The sequence below is a fragment of the Cottoperca gobio genome, chromosome 23, assembly GCF_900634415.1.
Source record: "Cottoperca gobio chromosome 23, fCotGob3.1, whole genome shotgun sequence".
Classification (NCBI taxonomy): domain Eukaryota; kingdom Metazoa; phylum Chordata; class Actinopteri; order Perciformes; family Bovichtidae; genus Cottoperca; species Cottoperca gobio.
This window is the reverse complement of record NC_041377.1, coordinates 10,606,162-10,629,637: the sequence shown is the minus strand read 5'-3', so window position 1 is coordinate 10,629,637 and position 23,476 is coordinate 10,606,162. Positions and strand designations below refer to the sequence as shown.

Here is a 23,476-nt window from a genome sequence, read left to right as displayed (position 1 = left end):
CATAGTGACTTAAGCCCTCATTTAACTGTCCAATGAGGAATTAGAGCTGGCCATGAGCTAATTTTATCTCTTGACTCCAACTGTTAGCCCAAGGCTAAATTTGTGAAGGAAATGTGGGGGCTAATTGAGCTAAGCTATGTAGCCCAGGGCAACAATCTGGTTTAGTGTCTTCAACTGTGTGTGAAATCTTTATCTAAAGGCTGAGAGAGCGTCATCCAAGGTTACAAGTGATCAGATACATTTAACAATCACTCATCCTCGAGCAGAGAGGGAATGTGAACATTTGGAGAGTCAAGAAGTTTCGTGAGAAGCTTTTCACACACTCACATCCTATTCGTCAGGTTGTGATAGATATGCAAAGCATGGTGCATCGGCCCAAACAGCTGATGCTGTCGGTCTGTGTGCTGGACAAACAAAGGTTCGCCTCTCTTCTGAACGTGTGCGGGTTCATAACAGAGCAAGAGAGAGAGTGATAGAGAGAAGAAGAAGAGAGAAGGGACAACAGAGTGTGATGAAAGAGCGGCGAGTTGCAGATCACACATCTGGACGCACAAGTGTCCCCTTTTGTCACTGACCTTCTGGCTCGTTCTTGATCAGCTGCTCCATCTTGCGTTGTTTCAGTGTGTCCACCACGTCTGCCAGGCTGCCCTTGCGTCTCTCTGGGGTCCCGAGGGTACCCGCGGCCAAGCCCCCATCGCTGCAGGGCCGCCCTCCGCCATCCTCTTTACCCGGTGAGGTAGCATTGTGCTGGGGGTAAGGACTCAGAGAGCTTCCGCTTAATGCCATCCTGCTCCTGGAAAGAAAGGAGGAGACAAGAGGGAACGGAAGAGATCAAATATTGGAATATGACCTAAACTTTACACACAAAAAACTAACTGTGGGAAAAAGAAAGGAGCAGGAGGAGCTGGCACACACCCTTCATTATTTCCACCCCCCTCTCCTTCCCTTTATTCTCTCCATCTCCGCTTCTCATAGCTCAATGCAACCAACTGTCATCCCCGGCCAGTTATCTCAAGTTAGGGCAACTTCTTCTTTCTCTCTCTCTCTCTCTCTCTCTCTCTCTCTCTCTCTCTCTCTCTCTCTCTCTCTCTCTCTCTCTCTCTCTCTCTCTCTCTCTCTCTCTCTCTCTCTCTCTCACATCCTCGGGAATCTGCATCTGACTGACTTGGAGGTACTTGACAGAACGAGCACATGAAACAACAGCAAGACTCCGCACACTCTCAGAGTCACACTAACTCTTCATTACAAAGCCTTCAACCGCGCCGCTTTGAGGGACATCCAACGCAACTGTACCAAATCCCTCCGAGTTTCATCGCTGCGCAACTTTTGTCCTACGATTCGGGACAATTAATGATGAGGATGCATCTCCATCAAACGCCGGAATCACAAAAAAAAACACAAAGCTTTGGAGAGGTGTCAAATCATTTACATAAATACATAACAGAAGTGACAAAAAGAAACAATCACCATGACAGATACAACATATAATATATACAGCTCAAAGTCAAGCTCTGAGACTTTAGCCAAGCTGTCTCCATGAATAATTATCCCACTGTCTAAAGTTTACACAGTAACAGGTGAACTTTAGTGACCTTTGGAAATCTTAATCCTCTTATAAGTTTAACAAACTTAATTCTTAATTCCTAACTGCACTCTTTAATTAAAGTCTACCTGCACTCAAAAATGTGTACGCTTCAGTCAGAAGAAAGAAGTTTGATATTAGATGTTCTTCTGCGCTTTGAGTTTCAGGCGAGTACGTCATCACTTGAAACCGCAAATACTTTTAACCTTAAGAATGTAATGTCATTTTAGGAATGTCTAACTCAGATTTATTTTTATAAATACGTGTTATGTTAAGAAGTTTAACAATACGAATAAAAGCTGTTGACAGCAGCTGTAAGTAACTTCCAGCATCTTAATCTTTGACCTAATAAAACCTGTGTTTGTTTGGATCGCCCTCGCGATAGACTTAATGCCGGCTAAGCCCAATTTACAGCGACACTGAGAAGCGGGACGGCGTCAGCTTGGAAGGAGAACACACACTACCTACACGCAGACGCGCACGGTATCCTCCCACAGGTGTGTGTTGTGCTCTTTAATTACAGAAACAAGTGAGTCAGTCTGTCAGCTCAGCTCTTTGCAGACAGGAGGGTCAAGGGTCCACAGGGTTAATCTTTGGCTTATCACACTACAATATGGAGCACGCCACCCGGGACACATGTACACATCTCCGTATGTCCGTGTGGTGCATTCCAGCGAAATTAATAACATTATAGTGTATTGAGGCAGAGATTTCTCTTTAATCATTAACTCGCAGGCTGCTGGTGAAAGTGGAGTTTAATACTGAGATCATAGTCCACAATGAAGTCATCTCGACCCCAAATTCTTTCTATCCTGCTGCAGGAGAGGAAAGAACTGCTCAATACAAAGTTTCAAATCATTCTTCTGTGTTCTTCCCAGAGAATAGAGCCAGGCAGAGGCTTTCAATATTGACAACTTTTATTGTCAGTGGCCAAACACTATATGAGAGGTACAGCCGAGCATTATCACTTTCTGTTTTCTACACTTCACTGACTCCCTCTCTTCGGCGCTGTGTGTTTCCACACTCTGAATAAGTCAGCACGCTCAATAATTAACTAATTCTCTCCTCGGCGTGCTCGCACAGGCATTGTATCGGAGGGAGAGTGCGACAGCGATGATATGTCTGTAACAGTCGTATGTACAGTCTATGACGCGGTGATGAGGCTTCAACCACTTGCTGGTGAGGCTCCGAACACTTCGGCTGAGGGCTGCGCTGCGCTGAGGAAAGTGTCTTGTGATCTTAAAGCGCTGAAAGACTTTACTCTTCCCCGCTCACCGCCTGACCAAGTGATGGCTCGACCTGCTCCTGTCTTTCTTCCTTGCTTCATTCTCCCTTCACCCTCTCCTGTTCTTCAGATTAGGGAAATTCAGACTTCAAATGAGCGGCTTTGTGATTACGAGTTGCATCAGCGCAGGCACGACATGCAAATGTAAGGAGACAGAGGACGAGAAGGAGTGTAAGTGGGTAGAAGTCAAAGAAAGAAAGAGTGAAAGCGGAGAGAGACGATGTTATTAGAGGAAATGAGAGAGAGAGAGAGAGAGAGAGTTGACAGAGAGATACAAGGAGAAGGAGAGAGAGAGAGAGGAAGGCAGGCATCTTGAAGGCAGCGGTCACACCTGTCACATCCCATTTATCTAATCCAGCGCCTACTTAAAACAGCCGTACTCTTTCTTTCGTGAAAGATGTCGCGCAAACAAAACAAACAGAACAAGAATACGGGAGGGAGACGGAGGGAGAGAGGGGGCATGGAGTCGGGGGGTGAGGGGTTGTCGGATCTCTTCGCTCTGTCGAAGAACCTGCCAGGGAGATGTCATCTCACTGCGTCCAACAATGAAGGTCATTTCCCAATCAAGGGGAATTAGCAGGGAGCCGTGGCTTCTTCAAAGATCTGGTAATTTAGGGCCCATGACATTATGTATGTGTGAAGTCAGACAGACAGCCTTATCCCGGAGGCAACTTAAATGGCTTATGATTTTTCCCCCCCCCCATCAACCTCCCAGCATTTAATCCATGTGCCCTGCTGACATTCTTACCCCGGCTATTTGCAAAGTCCAAGACAGAGGGATCAGAAAGACAAGGCACAAGACGGATCCTCCATTGTAAGCGGGTGTCAGTCACCGCGCGGCGACATGCTCCTGCACTAACACGGGCTGCAAAACTTTTCTCATCAACATGCATTTATTCACACAAACAGAAATCCTGGATACTGTAAACGTTCATGCCCTCCTCCCGGTGCGTGCATGCAGGTTTTTTTGCTATTTCTGTGTGTATATGTGTGACACTGTGAGTGCACATAGCCTGTAGGTGTGTGTGTGTGTTAATGTGTTAGTGCCTGCATATATGTATTTATATGCACTGGATGTGGCAGGCTGGCAGTGTGGGCGGTTCTGCCTTTACTTTGCAGATGTCAATTCTCTTCCAAAATGACTGGAACAAAGTAAAAATTGCGCCTCACTCTCTTTATCCTTTTACTGCCTCTGCAATGGAACCGAATTAAACAACTTTTGTCTTCTTAAGCTCATCTGTGAGGGGAGGTTGGTTTAAAAACACATAACTCTTGCCAGAAAAGGGGGGGGGGGGGAAATCAAATGCTATTTTTTTCCTCCAGCCAGCACAGATGCCGCTGTTCATGTTTTTTTTTTTTATTCTTCCACTTCTTCCCTTCCTCCTTCTCTGTTGCCCGACAGAAGAAACTCTTTCTCTCTCTCTCCCTCCCTCCCTCCCTCTCTACTATAACCTGACATGTCTCGGGCTGTGCAAGGTGTATGTGTGAAAAACAATATTTGATGCTTGGCGCGTCGCTGTGGATCAAGGCATGGACAATGTGGCAGTAGGAAGAACTGGAAACAGCTGCTCAACTAAAATACTCGCACACAAATACACATCAAGAGAATGTCACTGATCACTCCTGCAGGGGGGTAAGGACTTAGCTCCACTGCCAGAGCTGCCAATCTCCACGACATACACTTAACACACCTCCGATTACACTGGCAAACACACACACACACACACACACACACACACACATACACACACACACACACACACACACACACACACACACACATATGCAGCAAATCCCTTTACATGCCATGGCTAAACACAGACACTGTCAGTTTTGACTGCGAGCTCCCTCAGGCTGGGACAAGCAAGAAAACACACACATTACTTTTATCCTCCTGTTCCAACAATATGGTTGAGCTTTTCCATGAAAACCATCAAATTAAATGTTCTTTTTTTAAATGTATTATATTACACAAAATACAAAAATATATATTTACACTTATTCTCCAAGAATGACACACCTGCCCTTTCCTTATCTAAAAACAAACGTGCAGCTGTATTTTTTGTATTTTAAATAGCAGTTTGGCTAAAATGTACGCCAGTATATTTTACCACGACCTCTCGCTGTTGACAGGCAAGCGTGTGTTGATTCATTAGTGCATTACTGGCATGAGAAATTAAGTGTGACCACTGTGTCTCAAGACTGCTCAATGACTGTGTAAATCTGTCAAATTCACACACACACACACACAATTTTTTTGCCTTTTGTAGAAAAAATATTTCTACAAGGATTTGCAAAACACAAACATAAAAGACGAGGTATTTAAAAAATCTGCACTTTATAATAATTTATAATTTTCAGATATGTTTTTTAAAAATCTATCCTTTACTTACTCTGATGCATCATAGCTGGATTCTGTGATGATTGGCTGACCTCACTGAACTACTGCTAAAATGCTTCCCATCAGGCATTTGAACTGAGCTGCTCTCAGCCAATCAGGGTTCAGCAGCACGGCGAGAACTTCACATTCAATAAAACACCCATTTAGCTAAAATACATTCATTTGCAAACCATTATGAAAACACTATTCTCGTCTACAGCCGGGGTTTGTACAAAAACAACATTTTAAAAAAGTGAATAATGTGGCACCTTTCAGCTTTTTAAAATGTGTGTGTGTGTGTGTGTGTGTGTGTGTGTGAGTGTGTGTGTGTGTGTGTGTGTGTGTGAGTGTGTGTGTGTGAGTGTGTGTGTGTGTGTATGTGTGTGTGTCGCTGTGCAGCTGCAGCAGGCAGGTAAAGCGTCCGGGCCAAAGCCGAGCAGGCAGGCGAGGCAGGCTGGATGAAGAGGTCAGTGTGTAGCTGAGCGCTTCTCTGCCGCCGTGTTAATTTACTATGACAAGATAAAGCTGTAATCTCGTCTCCCCCCCCTCTTTCCCCCGCTGCCTCCCTTCCAAGTCAACCGGTCGCAGATGAGCCATTTACTTCCCCCTATCACTTTACGACAATAGCCCTGAGAGAGGGAGACCCCCACCCCTCCCTCAGAGTCCCACTGACACCCTCACCAAGCTGTAAAGCTCCCTCTGTATTTCTCTTCATCCAGTCTTCACTGACAGTCAGCGGCTAAAGGATTGTCACTGTAACCCCCCCCCCCACACACACACACACACACACACACACACATTTTACAACAGGCATTCAGATAAGCCCCCATCCCACCTGCTAGACACACACACCCTAGCTTGCCACTTTATAAGCCACATCAGCTATTATGCTGTGTATGAGAACCCCCCCCCCCCAGAGGGGTCTCTTCATAATGACCCCCATGATGGGGAAGGTATAAGGCCAACTAATAACAAATTATATTAATGTTTGTAGCATTTGCTTGAAAACTATTTTGTAGTGTAAATAAAAAAGGGTGTGTGTGTTCCCCCCTGGTCCCAGGACTTTGGTTTACAGTGGGCACCTGCCACACATGCAGAGTCCACTGTGGGAGGGGCCTGCAGGCTAATCAGCAGGCTAATTACAGAATTAGCTTCCATTACAGCTGCTAAGCACAGTTTCATTGTTTTACAGCGTGCAGGGTATTTATCATCAGCATGGGGGAAAGGTCGACGGTGGTTATCAAAACAGTGCTGAGACGAGGTGTGTATCGAGATGAGGTAAGAAGTCAGTCGAGTGCTGGCGTGCACACTGACAGTGAAAAGACTTCTGGTACAAACACAAGAGAGTCGAAGTTAAAGAAGACAGAATCCTTTAACAGATGCCTTCAAATGTTGAAGACATGTTTCTCACGGTGGATCGTCAACATTTCGTTACGCAAACCTGATTTAAAAAACAAAACGATGCAAGTCGTACCCTATAGTCACATATTCACACTTCTGTGCTGAACATGGATTGTAAATCACACCACGTGTAGCACCAGTAGTCACATGCATGAAAAAAGTCATCGTAAAAAAGCACACGGAGCCTGTGTAAACACACTAACACACACACACACACACCACAACTAACAGAAGTTTGCAAGAAGCCCGTATACTGCGACTTCCACTAATATTTAACATGAATCATGCAGAAGATGCAATTCAACTGTACACACACACATACAGATGCACTTACACATACAGTGCCATACATCCAGCACCAGCACACACACTGTCACACTTCATCCCCAAGAAAATGACTCACTGCATTGCTTCACATTTTGCAGTCACGCAACTGTGCATCAAATGGGCTCAAGGCGATGGCTGGTGCCGCGCTCATAAAAGCAAAAACACGTGTGCACCCAAACAGTAGCCTTGAACCTTCATTTCTTTTTTATATTTCTGGGAAAAAAAATAAAGAATCCAGCTCCGAGCGACAAACTGCTTTTCACTCACGGAGACGGTCAATTTCTGCCTCTTTAGAAATCTCATTCTTTTCATGTCTGAATCACCAAACATATATTTTATTTCCTCATTGTTGAGATTTGTACAGTTGCTTTGTGTTGGGGTTTAAAAGTTGAATCTAAGTCTCCATTAGAGGAGTAAACAACATGCCGGAGACGAGTACAAGCCTCCATTTTGTTTTCAATATGCACATATAATATTGTTCAATTGTTGACAATAAAAGCAACATACTTCTAATTATTTTTGAACATATTTACCCATCTCAGAAGATAAGGAATTAAAAATGTCAATGACGTTAATTTCTAGCTGAACACATCTGCAGAAATGTAACATTTAATTAAAGTCTACGTTTTACAAGTTTAGTTCCCGTCATGCAGGAAGCAGTGAGCTGCAACTTCAGCCCCGTTATTTAAACTTATATTTGTTTACATTTTGATATAAGCGCTTTGTGTTTGCAGAGCACCTGAAGATGCATCGGTCATTACTTACACACTTACAACACAACGATTCAGCAAGTTCTGGAGTTGTGTCTTTTTATATGCGTCATGCCAGTGTGCTTATATTTAGGAGCAAGTTGTGGGAATTAAGAACTACATCTTCCAATGATGATCAATCATTTTAAGCTAACGTCTTTAAATAAACAGCTTTTGAAGGGCTAAAGAGACACAAGCGATGTGACTACTCTGTCACAGCGTGGGTCGTAGCAGTTGGAAATGTCTTCACATGTTGCACCTGTTTCATAGCGTGACCCTGAGTCAGCGCTCCAGGCCGCCATCATCCAGTCGGGGACTTTCGCAGCTCAATAAGCAGAGAGATCGGATGCAACGCAGAGAAAGACGTCCTTACCATGTGGGGGGGCTGTCCAAGTTGCGGTTGTGGGGCGAGCGAGGGGACACCTTGCCGCAGTAGGAGGCCAGGGGCAGGTGGATGACACCGCCCGGTCCCTCACTATCCTCATCATCCATTCGCTGTCTGCTGGTTGTCATGGTTACCTCTCCATCTGTCCCCCCATATGGAGAGGCTGGTCGCTTGGAAGACATCCTGGAAAAAAAAAAGAAAAAGAGAGAAGGAAAAACAAGAGTGAGCAATATTCAAAGGATGATATAATAGGTTGGAGACCGGAGTTATATGATGGGAGCAGCAGAAAGTGTGCACGTTCCTGCGGATACAACTAGCCCCTGGAACCTCCTAGATTAGCCTGATCCCACTTTAAATCTGTGTGTGTATGAAAACATATTCCAGTCTTCCCAGCAAGTATTCTCAAAATCCCGTTCAGCTCATCAACCTGCACCAATTCTCCTTCCTCTGCATCGCACACTCGGCTCGTTCAGTCGACAGTCGTTCAGTCGGTGTGTGAGTCTCCAGCTTTTTTTGGCAGACCTTCAAACACACTCTCAGGTCTCACAGTATGTTTACCATGGGGGCCATTCAACGTTCACATTTCCAAAAGACGGGGCCATTACTGCAAATGGAGCCCGCTTGCACAGGCATTGTGGAGGAAATGACCACGTCTTGACAATGGGCTTTCAGAGAGAGACACAGAGTAGGGAAGAGGAGAAATAATAAGAGAGAGAGAGAGAGAGAGAGACAGAGAGTGAGAGCAGTATGCACGGTGACAATAATATGTGTTTATGAAAACCTCCGGACAATAGAGGAACTGGAGGAAAATAGCTAGCAACACGAAGGCCCTGCTGTTTGCATTTGTTACAGTGGCTTTGTTCCCTTGAAAAGAACGAAAGGATATAAAGCCACATCTATTAGGTGAACTCTGTCTCTCACAAGGTAAATTTGCCTCCCTGTACTTCAGCTGAATAGGGATGCAATGACTATGCGGCAATAATAGAATTTAATGTGGTTTTCAGCATCGCCTGAGTGCTTTCAGATGCACTTGTCAGCCTTGAAGGCACTGCGACTATGACCCTGGGTAATAGGCTGCTAAAGCTCAGTCGCTCAGAGGCAACGTATGACAGGGATGGAGGCGTGGAGGGACTGTGAAAACTTGAGGGGAGGGGTGTGTGAGGGGAAGCGGTGAAAAACAAGAAATAAGCAACAGGCGTCTGACTCTCAAAGTCGGCTCAATCTTTCTCTGCCATTGATTTAACAAGTCGTTTTTTACTCTTCTGCTCATTCTCTTTTTCACCTCCTTCGTCATATCTTCATCCCACATCTACACCTCGTCTGTCTCCGATTTACTCTTCCTCTCCAGCCTTGCTCTTTCAAATTCTTCCCCTCTCTTCCCCGCTTGTCTCCGGTAAACTGATTACACTCTTGACTCTATTGGATTTCCTCTGGACTGTACATCTGGCATTGTTCCTCGGAGCAGCCCTGCCACTAATTCATTGCTTATTTACCTTATACAGTGGACAGACAGTGGAAGGGAAACACTGCGGAGTGCTGCTCACTGGAGAGCGTCCTGCTAACAGACGCAACAAGCAGCGTTATTCACTCCAGTGATACCGTACAAACACAGACTGACTCTGCACTATGGTGATGTCATTTCATTTCCTTTAATTGTTTCTGGAAGAGTTTGCCTGCAGGATTCATCGAGCTCACAGATAATGTAATAATTGGTGTTATCATTTGCAAATTGCTTTGAAGCTTTTTATCTCCAAAATGTCAGAAACACAAAAAAGGAATTTGTTTACTCTGCATGAGTTTCGACGGGCTCCGCAGGGCTTTTAAAGGTTGTAATATTTTATCCACTTATTGGAGACCAATGTAATACTAGTAACAATCACCCTCACAGAAATATACAGCTTTTAAATCAAAGTGCAGAAAACTACCATTTTAAGAAGCATGTTGTGCTCTTTCATCAACGTGAGATTAACAGTTCAGTGTGTTCACGTAGGAGTACAGAAGACCACAAACACGTACACATCTGTTATCTGATTCTCCTGGACGCTCTATCTTCGTGGACTTGCTCAGCAAGATCTGGCGCCATAAAGGTCCCGTAAAGATTTTGCATTTGTTTCAATGACAAAAGATATAGGAGATAAAACCGCTTACTGGTATCATTACATCCAATTTATATCACCTAATTGACTTGTGATAACATTTATGATACTTATGCTAGAATGACTGAGGAGAAAGAAAAGTGTGTGTGTGTGTGTTGTTCCACTCGGCATCCAATAAGAGCGGCAGGCCCAGCTGTACAAACTACAGGGCTTTGAGTACACACACCGACACACACACACCGACACACACACACATAGAACAGCGGCGGCCCGAACACTACAGGTCTGTCTTCATCACTGCCTGTTTACTTTACCGCCTTTCCTTCTCACACACTGAGGCCTTTTGTTTCAGACGCACACACACCTCCCCTTGTGTCCTGCGCACACCTCTGCCGGGCCATCACCCCACACACAGACCTGGGGTCAGCTTCGAATCCTCTCACCTCAATAATGTTGCACTTTGGCTCAGCTGCATAAGCATCGCTGTGCATGTGAGGATTGGTAGTTTTGTTTTTACAATTTTATAATCCGTCATTTAAGCACAGTAGCAACACTGACACATCTAGCTGGACATGCAGTCCGTGGACGAGAGCAGTTACACATTAACGCAGGAAACAGCACAGACAACTCTGCGGGCCGCAGCACTTCTCTCTTCCAAAGAAAGTAACTCCGTGGCAAACATTTCATCATGCTTTCTGTTCCTCTTCTTCTTCTTTTCTCTCTCCTCTCCTCTCTTCTCCCCCCCCTCCTCTGCTACTACTTCTCAGAGGTGGGTGTCTATGAATGGGGAGGCCGTTCACAGCTCCTCTCCGGCTATAAAATCCCTCTCTCCCTCCCGTTCGCCTTTGAAGTCGAATTACTATACAATTGGGCACGGCGGGTGTGCAGGTTGTGCCGGCTACTTCATTTAAAGTTTGGCAGGGCTGTCATGTCGGCGGAGACCTGGAGGTTACCTGGAGGAAATCGCATGAAAGCGCGGAGCGATGCAAGGATTAAGAAAGATGAGGCTTTATGAAGTAGATCAATTGGCTGCGTCATCCAGGTCATAATTACAGACTATTAGCATCATTTTACCACGTCCTAACAACGCCAAAAATCGAACACCTCACACCAAACACACACTCGTTAACACACTTAATACATACACATATGCTGCTAGCCTTTTCCATAGAGCAGCAGAGGAATGATATTTTAAATGACATAACGCCAGTGCAACAGTATTGCAGTGTATTCTTTTTAATTTACAAATAAAATGAATAAGTAAACTCCAAAGAAACACATTTTGTCTCTTCTGCCCCCTTAACTCTCATTCCCCTTCACACACACACACATACACACACACACACACACACACACACACACACACACACGGTGAGAGCGCTAAGCTGAGATTAGAGCGCCACTTCCCCTTGGCTTTTTGATGATTAGCGGCTCCTCAGTTAAGTCCCTCTCATATCACATATGTCCACTGCTGCTAAGTCACTAATCGGACAGCGACGCACGTCCATTAACGGGCCGAATAATCGCCATGGACAGTGGTTAACCGTCTCCTGGCCTTGGCTTACTGTAATCAACGCGTCCATTTCCAAGTTGGCACGTCAGCACCAGCAAGTTTACGCACACGCAAGCATGTTTTAATACAGGCAGCAAGCTTACGAACACGCCAGAGAGGCTGCTCGCACACACACATATCCAACGAATTAAGCAAAAATGGGGGCAAAGATAAGTTTCAGCTTTATTTAAGAGTAAGAGAAAGACACCATCTATCACACACACACACACACACAGACACACACACTCTCTGTGTCTGGCTGCTAACATAATCATGGTGCTAACTGCTCTTATTAACTCCTCTACTCAGAACAAGCTTTCAGGGAGCGTGGGAGCCTCCTCTGGAGAATTCCACAGTAAAGTGTGTGCACTTCTGCATGTACGTGTGTGTGTGTGTGTGTGTGTGTGTTCAGCCTCTCTTTAAATTACAACCCATTATTTCAACCACTACACCAACACGCTGCACAGTCAGTCGAATCCATCGTCTACAGTAAAAATAAGCACGGCGGCTAATTCCAAAGAGCTGTCAAGAGTCAAAGTGACATTTGTGGTTTTCTCCCCGCCACCTTGTGACTGCTAAGAACTTCCTGCCTGTCACTCAGGTGCAGCTCTATTTGTGTGTAAATGTGAGCTATCTTTGAAATGGTTCTCTGAGGGAATGGAAGGGCATATCAAAATAGTTGAGCGGAATGTGCCTTTTAGATAAGGCACGCAGGGTGTTTTGCCTCGGAGGAGCCGACCGCAACATTTACATCTCTGTGACACCTCAGGCGGGAATTTAAACAAATGTTTCCCCCTGTGTCGCGCTATCACTTGCTTTATTGCCATCACTTTTTTTCCCATCTCTTTTTCTCTCTCGCTGCATTTGCTTTTCCTTGTCTCAGCTTTTGAAACGATTTCTCTATCTGTCTCTATCTCTCCGTCACACACTCTTGAACTTATTTTAACATCGTCTGTCCTCCTGCTCTTTCTCCCTCTCCCTCTCCCCCGGTGTTGTCTTACTTACTGTTCCCTCTTTACACAATCAGCTGTTTGTAAGAATGTCACTCCCTCTCTCCCTTCTTCTATGTGCAGACTCTTAAGGATATTGCCTAATATCTATTTATAGGCTGTCCTTTTGAACAGTGGGAAGAGTGGGGCAGCAACATGGAGGGAAGGCTGAGATGGAGGGATAAAGATTAAGGCAGGGAGGACCTGGAGGAGGGGGTCAATGATACTAACTTTTCATATTCTTAACAAGCATTAGATGCTTATTAGACTTTGAAATCCGACTTTTAAGTATAAAAGTTAGGCTACATGTTTTTACATTCCTCTCCCTTAGTGGAAAAAAGCCAAAACAAATGTCTGAAGTCTGAAGGCAACTTGCCAATTTAAAAATCATTTCCAAAGATGTTTGGACATGCAGCGTGACATCGTCAAGTAACAACGTTCTGCTTCTTAGTATTCATGTTAAATGCTTTTCCCTGATGACTTTCTCCACTGTACACAGTGTGTAATGTGAACACAGCTCCTGCCTGTATATACTCAACCTCATATACGCAGAGACACACCCTCACACACACACTCAGCCTAACACACACAAAGCATCCTCTGTGAGGTGCCCTAAATCAGCGGCTGACAGCCCAAACCCTGTTTCCTGTCCAGCTTAACCACAAAAGGCAATAACACACAACCTAATGTCACTGCTGTTAATCACACACGCTGGAGAGACAGTCATGTGTTGTGTATGTGTGTGTGTGTGTGTGTGCGTGTGTAGAAAGATGTGGGCCAACTCATGTGGCCTCTGGGACTACCTCTCTCTCTTATTCTGCCTGTCTATCTGCCTCTCTCATCCATTCATCCACCCAGAGCTTTAGTCACCAGCGAGGCATCGCTGCACATACTTTCCTCGTCATGTTTTCAGCTTTTTTTCCCTCTTTAAAACCTTATTCATGTCTTTACACTGAGTCACCAGAGGACGTGAACAGCACTGACATTTTAAAATGGAACAAAGGTTGGAGAAAAGATGAAGGATAGAGGAAGGAAGGAAAAGGAAGAAAGTTGTTGCGCTTGTCATCTGCCTACCCATCTATCTATCCATCTATCTATCCATCTATCCATTTATCTATCTATCTATCTATCCATTATCTATCCATCTATCCATCTATCCATTTATCTATCTATCTATTTATCTATATATCTATCCATTTATCTATCCATCTATCTATCCATTTATCTATCTATCTATTTATCTTTATATCTATCCATTTATCTATCCATCTATCCATTTATCTATCTATCTATTTATCTTTATATCTATCCATTTATCTATCCATCTATCCATTTATCTATATATCTATATATCTATCCATGTATCTATCTATCTATCCATGTATCTATATATCTATCCATGTATCTATCTATCTATCCATTTATCTATATATCTATATATCTATCCATGTATCTATCTATCTATCCATTTATCTATATACTATCCATGTATCCATATATCTATCCATTTATCTATATATCTATATATCTATCCATGTATCTATATATCTATCCATTTATCTATATATCTATCCATTTATCTATATATCTATATATCTATCCATTTATCTATATATCTATCCATTTATCTATATATCTATCCATGTATCTATATACTATATCTATCCATGTATCTATATATCTATACATCTATCCATTTATCTATATATCTATATATATATCCATGTATCTATATATCTATACATCTATCCATGTATCTATCCATCTATCCATTTATCTATATATCTATCCATCTATCTATATATCTATCCATTTATCTATATATCTATATATCTATCCATTTATCTATATATCTATATATATATCTATCCATTTATCTATATATCTATACATCTATCCATGTATCTATCTATCTATCCATCCATCTATCCATTTATCTATATATCTATCCATGTTTCTATCTATCTATCCATCTATCCATTTATATATCTATCTATCTATCTATCCATTTATATATCTATCTATCTATCTATCTATCTATATATATATATATATATATATATATATATCTCCATTTATCTATCTATCCATTTATCTATATATCTATATCTATCGCTCTATCTATATCTCTCTATCTATCCATTTATCTATATATATATATATATATATATATATATATATATATCGCTCTATCTATCTCTATATCTCTCTATCTATCTATCCATTTATCTATATATCTATATCTATCGCTCTATCTATATCTCTCTATCTATCTATCTATTTATCTATTTTTGTCATCAGTTTAAGGCCAAGTGAAAACAGCTCGTGGGAAAGTCTTGAGTGTTTCTATAGAATAAGTAAGAAGAGAGGCAGAAGGAGAGAGTTCAGGGAGGAGGGGGGAGAAAAGTGACAAGCGGCGAGCGGAAAAGTGCATCCGGTGGACGGTGGCCCTGTTGTTTTGCGAGGGGAAGACGCTGCATAATGTTCATTGAGCGAGGGACAGTGTTTTTCCATTGTTGTGTCAGGACACTATTTGTGGTGCATTTGTTAAGCAATCCATAAAGGAGTCACAACATTTGTCTCACTGTCAGCGACTTGGACTGCCCCACACACACACACACACACACACACATAAATGACAACACACAAATACTCGTACACACACTCCCAGCTGGCCTCTTTCCTTCCGCCTGCACTTTGAAACTCTCCCACCTCGGCCCAAATGGTCTCCTCCTTTTTCCTCTGACCTCCCCCCTGTCTCCCTCTCTCCCACTCTAATCTTCCCTCTCTCTCCTTCACTACCTGGAAACACAGCTTTCATTGTAGTGCACTGGTAGAGAGCTGCAAGCCTCTAACACACTGTCTCCTATTGTAGATGGGAAGGATGGTAAATGGTGTGTGTGTGAGAGAGAGAAATAGAAACAGAGAGGGACAGAGAGAGCAACAGAGTGGGATTAGTGTAAGACAAGCTGCCTGAATCGATGGATGGCTGAAGAAATGGAAGAAGAAGAAGAAGAAGAAAGAAATAAAGATGGATGTGAAGTGTGAAATCCTGGATACACACACACACACACACACACACACACACACACACACACAACCTGACATTTGACCCTAACCCTGTGACCTCTTGTCATATGACCAGACTCTAGTTAGCCTGCAGGGACACGTCTGTGTGTCTGTCGGTGTTTTCCACACACACTTCTTCTAAGACTCCCTCACTCTCTCCCCCCCACCCCTCCTCTCCATCCATAAACAACAACAACAACAACAAATGCAGCCAAACATACCCCCTCCCTTTCTTCTATTGGCTATCAGAGAGGGTCAGCTGATCCCACCAGGGTGGGAGGCCGTGATGGGAGAAGGGGGAGGGTGGGAGTGTGCTGAGAGAGGGGAGGAAGCGGGGAGGGGGTGGGGGGGCTTTAGCATTCTCCTCTGGTATTTTTCTGTCTGTCGTTCTTTCTTTCCTTTTCTTTCTTTTTGCCCCCCTCTCGCTCCGTGGATGGAGACACGGTTATCAAGGCTCTCTGGGGACAGACAATATGGCCCAGACAATGGCCTCCAGTCTGAGGTGGTGGTGGTGGGAGAGGGAGAGAGAGAGAGAGAGAGAGAGAGAGAGAGAGAGAGAGAGAGAGAGAGAGACACAGAGAGAGAGACGAGAGAGAGACAGAAGAGAGAGAGATGAAAGAGAGAGAGGAGAGAGAGAGAGAGAGAGAGAGAGAGATGACAGAGAGCGAAGGGAGCGAGAGGGAGGCCGGAGGACAGGGCCACAGGGAAGAGGGCAGAATGGCGCATTAGTTTGCAGAGCACGGACACTCTACTCAATTACTCTACTCGCTCTCTCCCTCTCCTTCACGGACACACATTCTCTCTTTCCTCAAACACACACACACACACACACACCACTTTAATTTCGCCCTTTTAAATGAAGTACAGAGACACTCACACTGGTCGCACCGCTCACATAAATTAGGAACAAGTTTTTATCATTAGCAAAAATAATTTCTCTCTTAAAAAACTGTCCATAGTTGTATAATTACAAAATAATAAGTCAATATGTATTAAATTAAATTAAGCAGAACCACAATATAAAAATAGTCCATTACAAGTCACACTCAAAATGTTACTTTTGTAAAAGTATAATCAGCACAGATACTAAAAGTTTTAAAAGTATTCGTTCTGCAGAACAATGTACATGTAATAATGGATTATCAATAATGGTGCATTAATGTGTGCACGGCATCGTACTGCTCTAGGTGATCAATGCTGCACTGATGGCTCCTTAGAGCCATGATGATACATAATATTTTATAAGTTGATCATACTTTTGTATATAGCATCTTAAAAGTAACTATTGTGGTAATTAAAGCTGTGTGATAAATGCAGTTTATAAAAACAGATGGAAATACTTACTTTTAACTACCTTAAAATTAAACTAAAGTACAGTACAGTACTAAATGTACTTATTTACTTTCCAGCGCTGAAAATAAAAAAAGCAGTTTGTATTAATTAAATGAAGTAAAACCTTCAGGCTGCTGATGCCGTCCTTGTTGCTGAGTGCGACGCAAGTGATGTCAGATTGCATCTGAGTGTGTTCTGCTTCAACCGCTCTGAGTGTTGACACGACCACTGACACACACACACAAACACCCCAATTTACGGAGGGGACAAATGGAGGGGTGTGAAAATCCACCAGAGCTTTAACACCACATCGACAGCGACCTCTTCCTCTCCTCCCTCCTCCTCAACATCCCCCCTCTACCTCCCCTCTTATTCCCTGGCACTTTTCTGTAACCCTGCTTCTTCTTCTTCTTCTGTTCATCGGAGAGGAATGTGTCAGTTTGACCACATCGTTCCCTTCATCTCTCCATCCACACTGTCCTCTAGCTCCTTCACATGTCTCTCTCTGTGTTTTGGTTGCTTTGGCTTTCCCCCGTTTCTCCCTATGTGTGTATTTCAGTGCGAACAGATGAGGCCGTGTTAGCGAAGGCAGTCTGTTTCCACTATTTTCAGCTTCGAATGGAAATGTTGATACACAGCCGAGCGCTCGTAGAAGCAAAGAATGAGTTCAAATCATAAAAGACATGATTTAGAATATAACATTAGAATATCAAATAATACAAATCACAGAGTGTTCACGCTTTGTCAAAGCATGAAGTGCATTTTTAAGAGCTAAACAAGTGGAGATGAAAACCATATCACAAGACTTTTGTGGGCTTAGAATGAAAACGGATCTCTTTAAGCTTCCAAGTAGATAATATGAGATAACTCACAAACAAATACAAAACAGCTCAGATTCAGGAGTGATCTCTAAAACAACAAATATTTGCTTTCAGACAAACCTTCTTCTAGAAACTCTGACAGTGTTCTTCGTCGGGTATTTCCAATCAAAACTCAAAGTGAATTCTAACAACAATATGACAAAGAAGAAAAGAAGAAGAAGAACGAACAGGGCATGAGTGTTGAAGACGAGAGGAAGAGAAGAAGAGAAGAAGAGTGGTGAGAAGATGAAGAAGAAGCATGGGTGAAGGAGTCCAGCGAAAACTTACAGAGACGCAGGAACCGAGAGCATCGCGACCACCGAGGCTGGAGAGCACACACACTGGCAACTCAATACACACTCCGCTCCGCAGAGAGACTAGTGCTCAACACACACACAGGAAACACACACACGGAATGGAAGATACCCCTCTCTTGCTCACACACATACATCCACATACGAACGCATTAGACACACACGTACACACACGTACACACACACGGCCAGAGCCACAGTGATGGAGTGCATTACTGAAGAGCAAGAGTTTTAAGCGCTCTCCTCCTAAGTCATTGTAATCCCTGCATTTATCTTCATACATTCTGCTTTTCTGTGTAATCCTTTAAATTTTTAATTCCTCCTAGCTGTTGTTATCTTTTTTTTTTCTCTCCTCAACCACTTTGCCGGATTGAACAGTTTATCAAAAACACATTTTTGCTACATCTAAATGTGTTCTTAATTCAAGGGGCCCCTAAAATCCCTGCCAACCCCCCGTCCCCCCCCCCCAACCCAACCCGACCGACCCCACCGACCCTAGTTTATCTCGGAACAAAGATTAGTTTCATCGGGCAAAACAGAGCACTCCTTTAATGCAATAAAAGTCAAGCAGGAGAAGGGAGAGGTGTGTGTTTGCGTATGTGTTCGTATTAAAACGCCGGGTATTAGAACATAATCCGTCTCTCGCAGCATTAGCATCAAACAACCATTATTTCACTGGAAAAAGCCACTTGTGTTGACAGTGTCGGAAAAGGGCAAGAGGGTTCGCACCTCTAAATGAAGCAGGCCCGCACAAACAACAGAGGGGCACAGTGAGATTAACATTAACATAAGGCAAGAAGAAGAAGAAGAAACAACAACACCGTGCAGATTGACAATAGGATTACTGAGGGTTTGCATGTATTGAGTTTGGATTAAGTGAAAAATACATCACAAATAAGTACATTTAAAAAGACGCTGAGCGGGAAGGCAGCGTGTAAACATTTTAAATTCGGAATGAAAAAGTTATACGGGTGTTTTTTTTTGTTTAAAAATGGAGAAATGATTGATATAATTTGGACTTGTTGATCGCGCCTTAATATAAAAAGCTGCTGCGAGGAAGAGACGTATTATAGCAGAAGTAAATAAAGCTGTGATGAGCAGTGGACATGAGATAAGAGGAGGGGATCACACATTCTGACTGACACAAACACACTTCTCTCTAAGTGTCTCTTTTTCTCTCTTATCCACACACACACACACACACACACACACACACACTGTTTTTATAAGTTTGTCTATGGAAGTATTGAATCCTGTTAATCCTGGGGAAAACATGCAAGAACACACACTCTCCTAAAAGAATAGGAGTCAATCATCAACTCTTCTTTTACCATCTCTCACTTTGTCACACACACACACTCACCAGACTCAAACTCAGCCGACTCGCTGAGACACTTCACATGCTTTACGCACACACAGACCGAGTCTTCTCTTCACACACATGCCTTTCTACTTTCTACTCCTATCCTCCCTGCCCTCCTATCTCTGCCCCGCTCCGTCCTGTCCCCCGTCTCTGTCATCTCAATGTGTGTGTTTGCGCGTGCGTGTGTGTGTGAGAAAGCGTCACGTACCTGTTACACTCCTGAGGTAGCTCAGGCTCAGTGAGCATGCTGGAGTAAGGGTCCGCGTCTCTCGTCAACAACAACATAAAACAGTCCCACAATGCTCGGATGAACAAGGTTAGTCTCCCCAAAACAAGACGGGATAGAAGTGATCCTTCAACCTCTCACACACACTGCTGATTCTCTCTCTCTCTCTCTTTCTCTCTCTGTGTTCCTCTCTGTCTCTCTACTCACACACTTTCAGCCTTACACCCTCCCTCACTCTCTCTCTCTGCCTGTGTCCCTCCTCTTCTCCCTCCCTCGCTGTAAACTGTGAGATCTAGGCTCAGCTCTTAAAGGGCCAGCAGCGGAGCCTCTTTCCCATTTTGCTCAGTGTGTGTGAGTGTGTCCGTGTGTGTGTGTGTGTGTGTGACAGAGAGAGAGCAAAGGGGAGGGGCGATTTCACCATAGGGCTCATCACTCCCTGAGTGCAAATGCACAGCAGTGCTGCCCCTTCCTCAAAGTCCGTCCATCTCTCTTCTCTCTATCCGCTCTCGACGCGCGCTCTACCGCGCAGGCAGCGCGCAAGCAGCGCGGAAGCGCCCGCCGCGCGATCAGGAGCGCGCCATAGTCGCCAGGCCCAGCGCGAGAGAGGAGGGACGCGGCGCCGGAGAAAGGGCGAAAGCGGACGCAGAGCAGGGAGACAGAGAAGAGCGGCAGGGAGAAGCGGCAAAGAAGACACGAGAGCGAGAAAGGGAGACAGAGGGAAAGAGGGAGGCAGGGCGCGCCCAAGGGGGAGAAAGGCAAGAGGGGAGGCGACCGAGCGCAGGGAGCGGCGAGAGAAGGCAAGAGCGAGCGCCAGAGAGCGCGCAAGAGAGGCCAGGGAGAACGAGGGGAACGAGCGAGAGCGAAAGGCAGGTAGCAGATATCAGGGAGAAAGCGAAAAGGAGACGGAGAGAGCCCAAGACAGAGAGACGACAGCGGGAAAGAGGAGAGGAAAGAGAGAGAGAAAGGAGGAAGGGAAAAGAGGGAAAGAGAGAGGAGAGGGAGAAGCTCTCCATTCTCTCTCTCCTCTGCCTCTTTCAATTCTCTCTCTCTCCCTCTCTCCATCTCTCTCCCTCTTTCAACTCTTTCCCCTCCACTCTCTTTCCCTCTCTTTAGCCGTCTCTCTCAATTTTCTCTCCCCCCCCTCTCCATTCTCCCGCCCTCTTTCACCCATATCTTCTCTCCCTCTCTCTCCATTTCTCTCTCTCTCTTTCCCCCTCTCTCTTTTTCTCCGTCTCTCTCCATTTCTCCCTCTTTCCCTCCCCCCCCTCTCTCTCCCAAACACACACTTGGTTTTCACACAGTCGGACAGCAGTGAGAGATCATGTAGACACACTTCAGAGTGATAAGACCTCAGCGAGCCCTCATGTACTCTATTATGCAACACAAAGTGAATTAATCAATATGAGATGGACTACAGGGAACTATATGAAACACAAGCTCGTGCTCTGGCTTTGCCACAAACTTCTTGGCTGATTTTTTCAATTAATAAAAAAACAAATCAAGAAGAATTATGTGTAATTTCTGTCATTAATGCAGTTTCAACTGTATTTTCTCAAGACTTGCAGAGCAACAGCTGGACATAAAAACACTAATTGGATGTTCATCTCTTTGTCCTTTTCGAAGTAAAGTTCTAAAGAGTAATGAGAGTACCTCACACTGTAACTGAACTCCACAGCTGCGTGTAGTTTAACAATCCTGTGTACTTGCATGAACCCTACGTTACAACACTGACAGACATTTAAAGCATAGCGTTATCTCATATTGGATTAGTGCACCTCTGCTACACACCATCACTGTGTTGCAGCCGGACATAGTACTGCACAGTGAGTCTGCAAACCTCTGCTCAAAGAGATAATCTACCTTAAAGCTGTGATGGTCCGAACAAAAAAAAGAGAAGCTAAAAGTAATACTTTTTACTACATATTTGGAACGCCGTGGACTCCCCCGTGCTTAATTGGTTAACTTGTGTTGTTCCAGCCTGTTACTGTCCCTTTGGTTCCACTGTGAAGGGAAGTGAAGCGGTGTTGTACTACACTTTGACACGTATTATACTTTTCACATGATTGGCTTCACTAACAGAATAAAGTAACAGTGGACATAGAACAAGCCTTGACACAAGATTAATATATCCTGAGCTTGAAGCGATTATATATGGTCTGCTGCGATGTGCAAAAAGGTTCCATCACATGTGTGATGCATTAAAACAATATTATTAATGCGTCTTACACAGTATTACTAGGGGACGCTTTAGACTTAGTCGACGCAGTTGATTAGTCAATTTTATTATTTTTTACAGATCTTTCGATTCAATCAACTAATACATTAGTCGACTAAAAATATTTATATATATATATATGCAGATTGTTATTCTGATCAAATAATAATGTTTGTAGAAATTTAGAATCCGTGTTTCTGATAAAAACGACAGAAAAATGTCAACTTTACAGGCTCTATCTTTGTCACTCTAGAAATACATTTTACTTTATAACTCCAACAAGTAGGCAGTAATATCATCATAGAGATTCATCCAGCTTAATCTATTAATGCATATATGTGTCTATGTGTCTATGTATCTGTGTATCTATGTATCTATGTATTAATGTATCTATGTGTCTATGTATCTATGTATTAATGTATTAATGTATCTATGTGTCTATGTATCTATGCGTCTATGTGTCTATGTATCTATGTATCTATGCGTCTATGTGTCTATGTATCTATGTATCTATGTGTCTATGTATCTATGCGTCTATGTGTCTATGTATCTATGTATCTATGTATCTATGCGTCTATGTATCAATGTATCTATGTGTCTATGTGTCTATGTATATATGTATCTATGTGTCTATGTATTAATGTATCTATGTATCTATGTGCCTATGTATCTATGTGTCTATGTATCTATGTATTAATGTATCTATGTATTAATGTATCTATGTGTCTATGTATCTATGTGTCTATGTATCTATGTGTCTATGCGTCTATGTATCTATGCGTCTATGTGTCTATGCGTCTATGCGTCTATGTGTCTATGTATCTATGTGTCTATGTGTCTATGTATCAATGTATTAATGTATCTATGTATCTATGCGTCTATGTATCTATGTGTCTATGTATCTATGTGTCTATGTATCTATGCGTCTATGTATCTATGTATCTATGTATCTATGTGTCTATGTATCTATGTATCTATGTATCTATGTATCTATGTATCTATGTGTCTATGTATCTATGTGTCTATGTATCTATGTGTCTATGTATTAATGTGTCTATGTATCTATGTGTCTATGTATATATGTATTAATGTATCTATGTGTCTATGTATTAATGTATTAATGTATCTATGCATCTATGTATTAATGTATCTATGTGTCTATGTGTCTATGCGTCTATGTATCTATGCGTCTATGTATCTATGCGTATACGTGTCTATGCGTCTATGTATCTATGCGTCTATGTATCTATGTATCTATGTATCAATGTATCTATGTGTCTATGTATCAATGTATCTATGTGTCTATGTATCAATGTATCTATGTGTCTATGTGTCTATGTATTAATGTATC

At 43.2% G+C, this 23,476-nt stretch overlaps 1 protein-coding gene across 8 annotated transcripts in view; it reads right to left on the bottom strand.

Moving 5' to 3' along the window:
* The window catches only part of sox5 (SRY-box transcription factor 5), an 81,616-nt gene extending 61,372 nt beyond the window's left edge, over positions 1-20,244 (bottom strand). For 7 of the 8 annotated variants that reach the window (XM_029461899.1, XM_029461900.1, XM_029461906.1 and 4 more), the window contains exons 1-3: positions 19,893-20,244; positions 8,098-8,292; positions 576-793 (exon numbers count right to left, since the gene is read on the bottom strand). In XM_029461899.1, coding sequence (XP_029317759.1) covers positions 576-793; positions 8,098-8,292; positions 19,893-19,969 — 490 coding nt within the window. In that variant the 5' untranslated portion in view covers positions 19,970-20,244. Of the gene's footprint in view, positions 1-575; positions 794-8,097; positions 8,293-18,295; positions 18,338-19,892 lie in introns of those variants that run through there. The other variant, XM_029461904.1, reaches the window with a different exon arrangement.
* Positions 20,245-23,476: the final 3,232 nt, after the last annotated feature.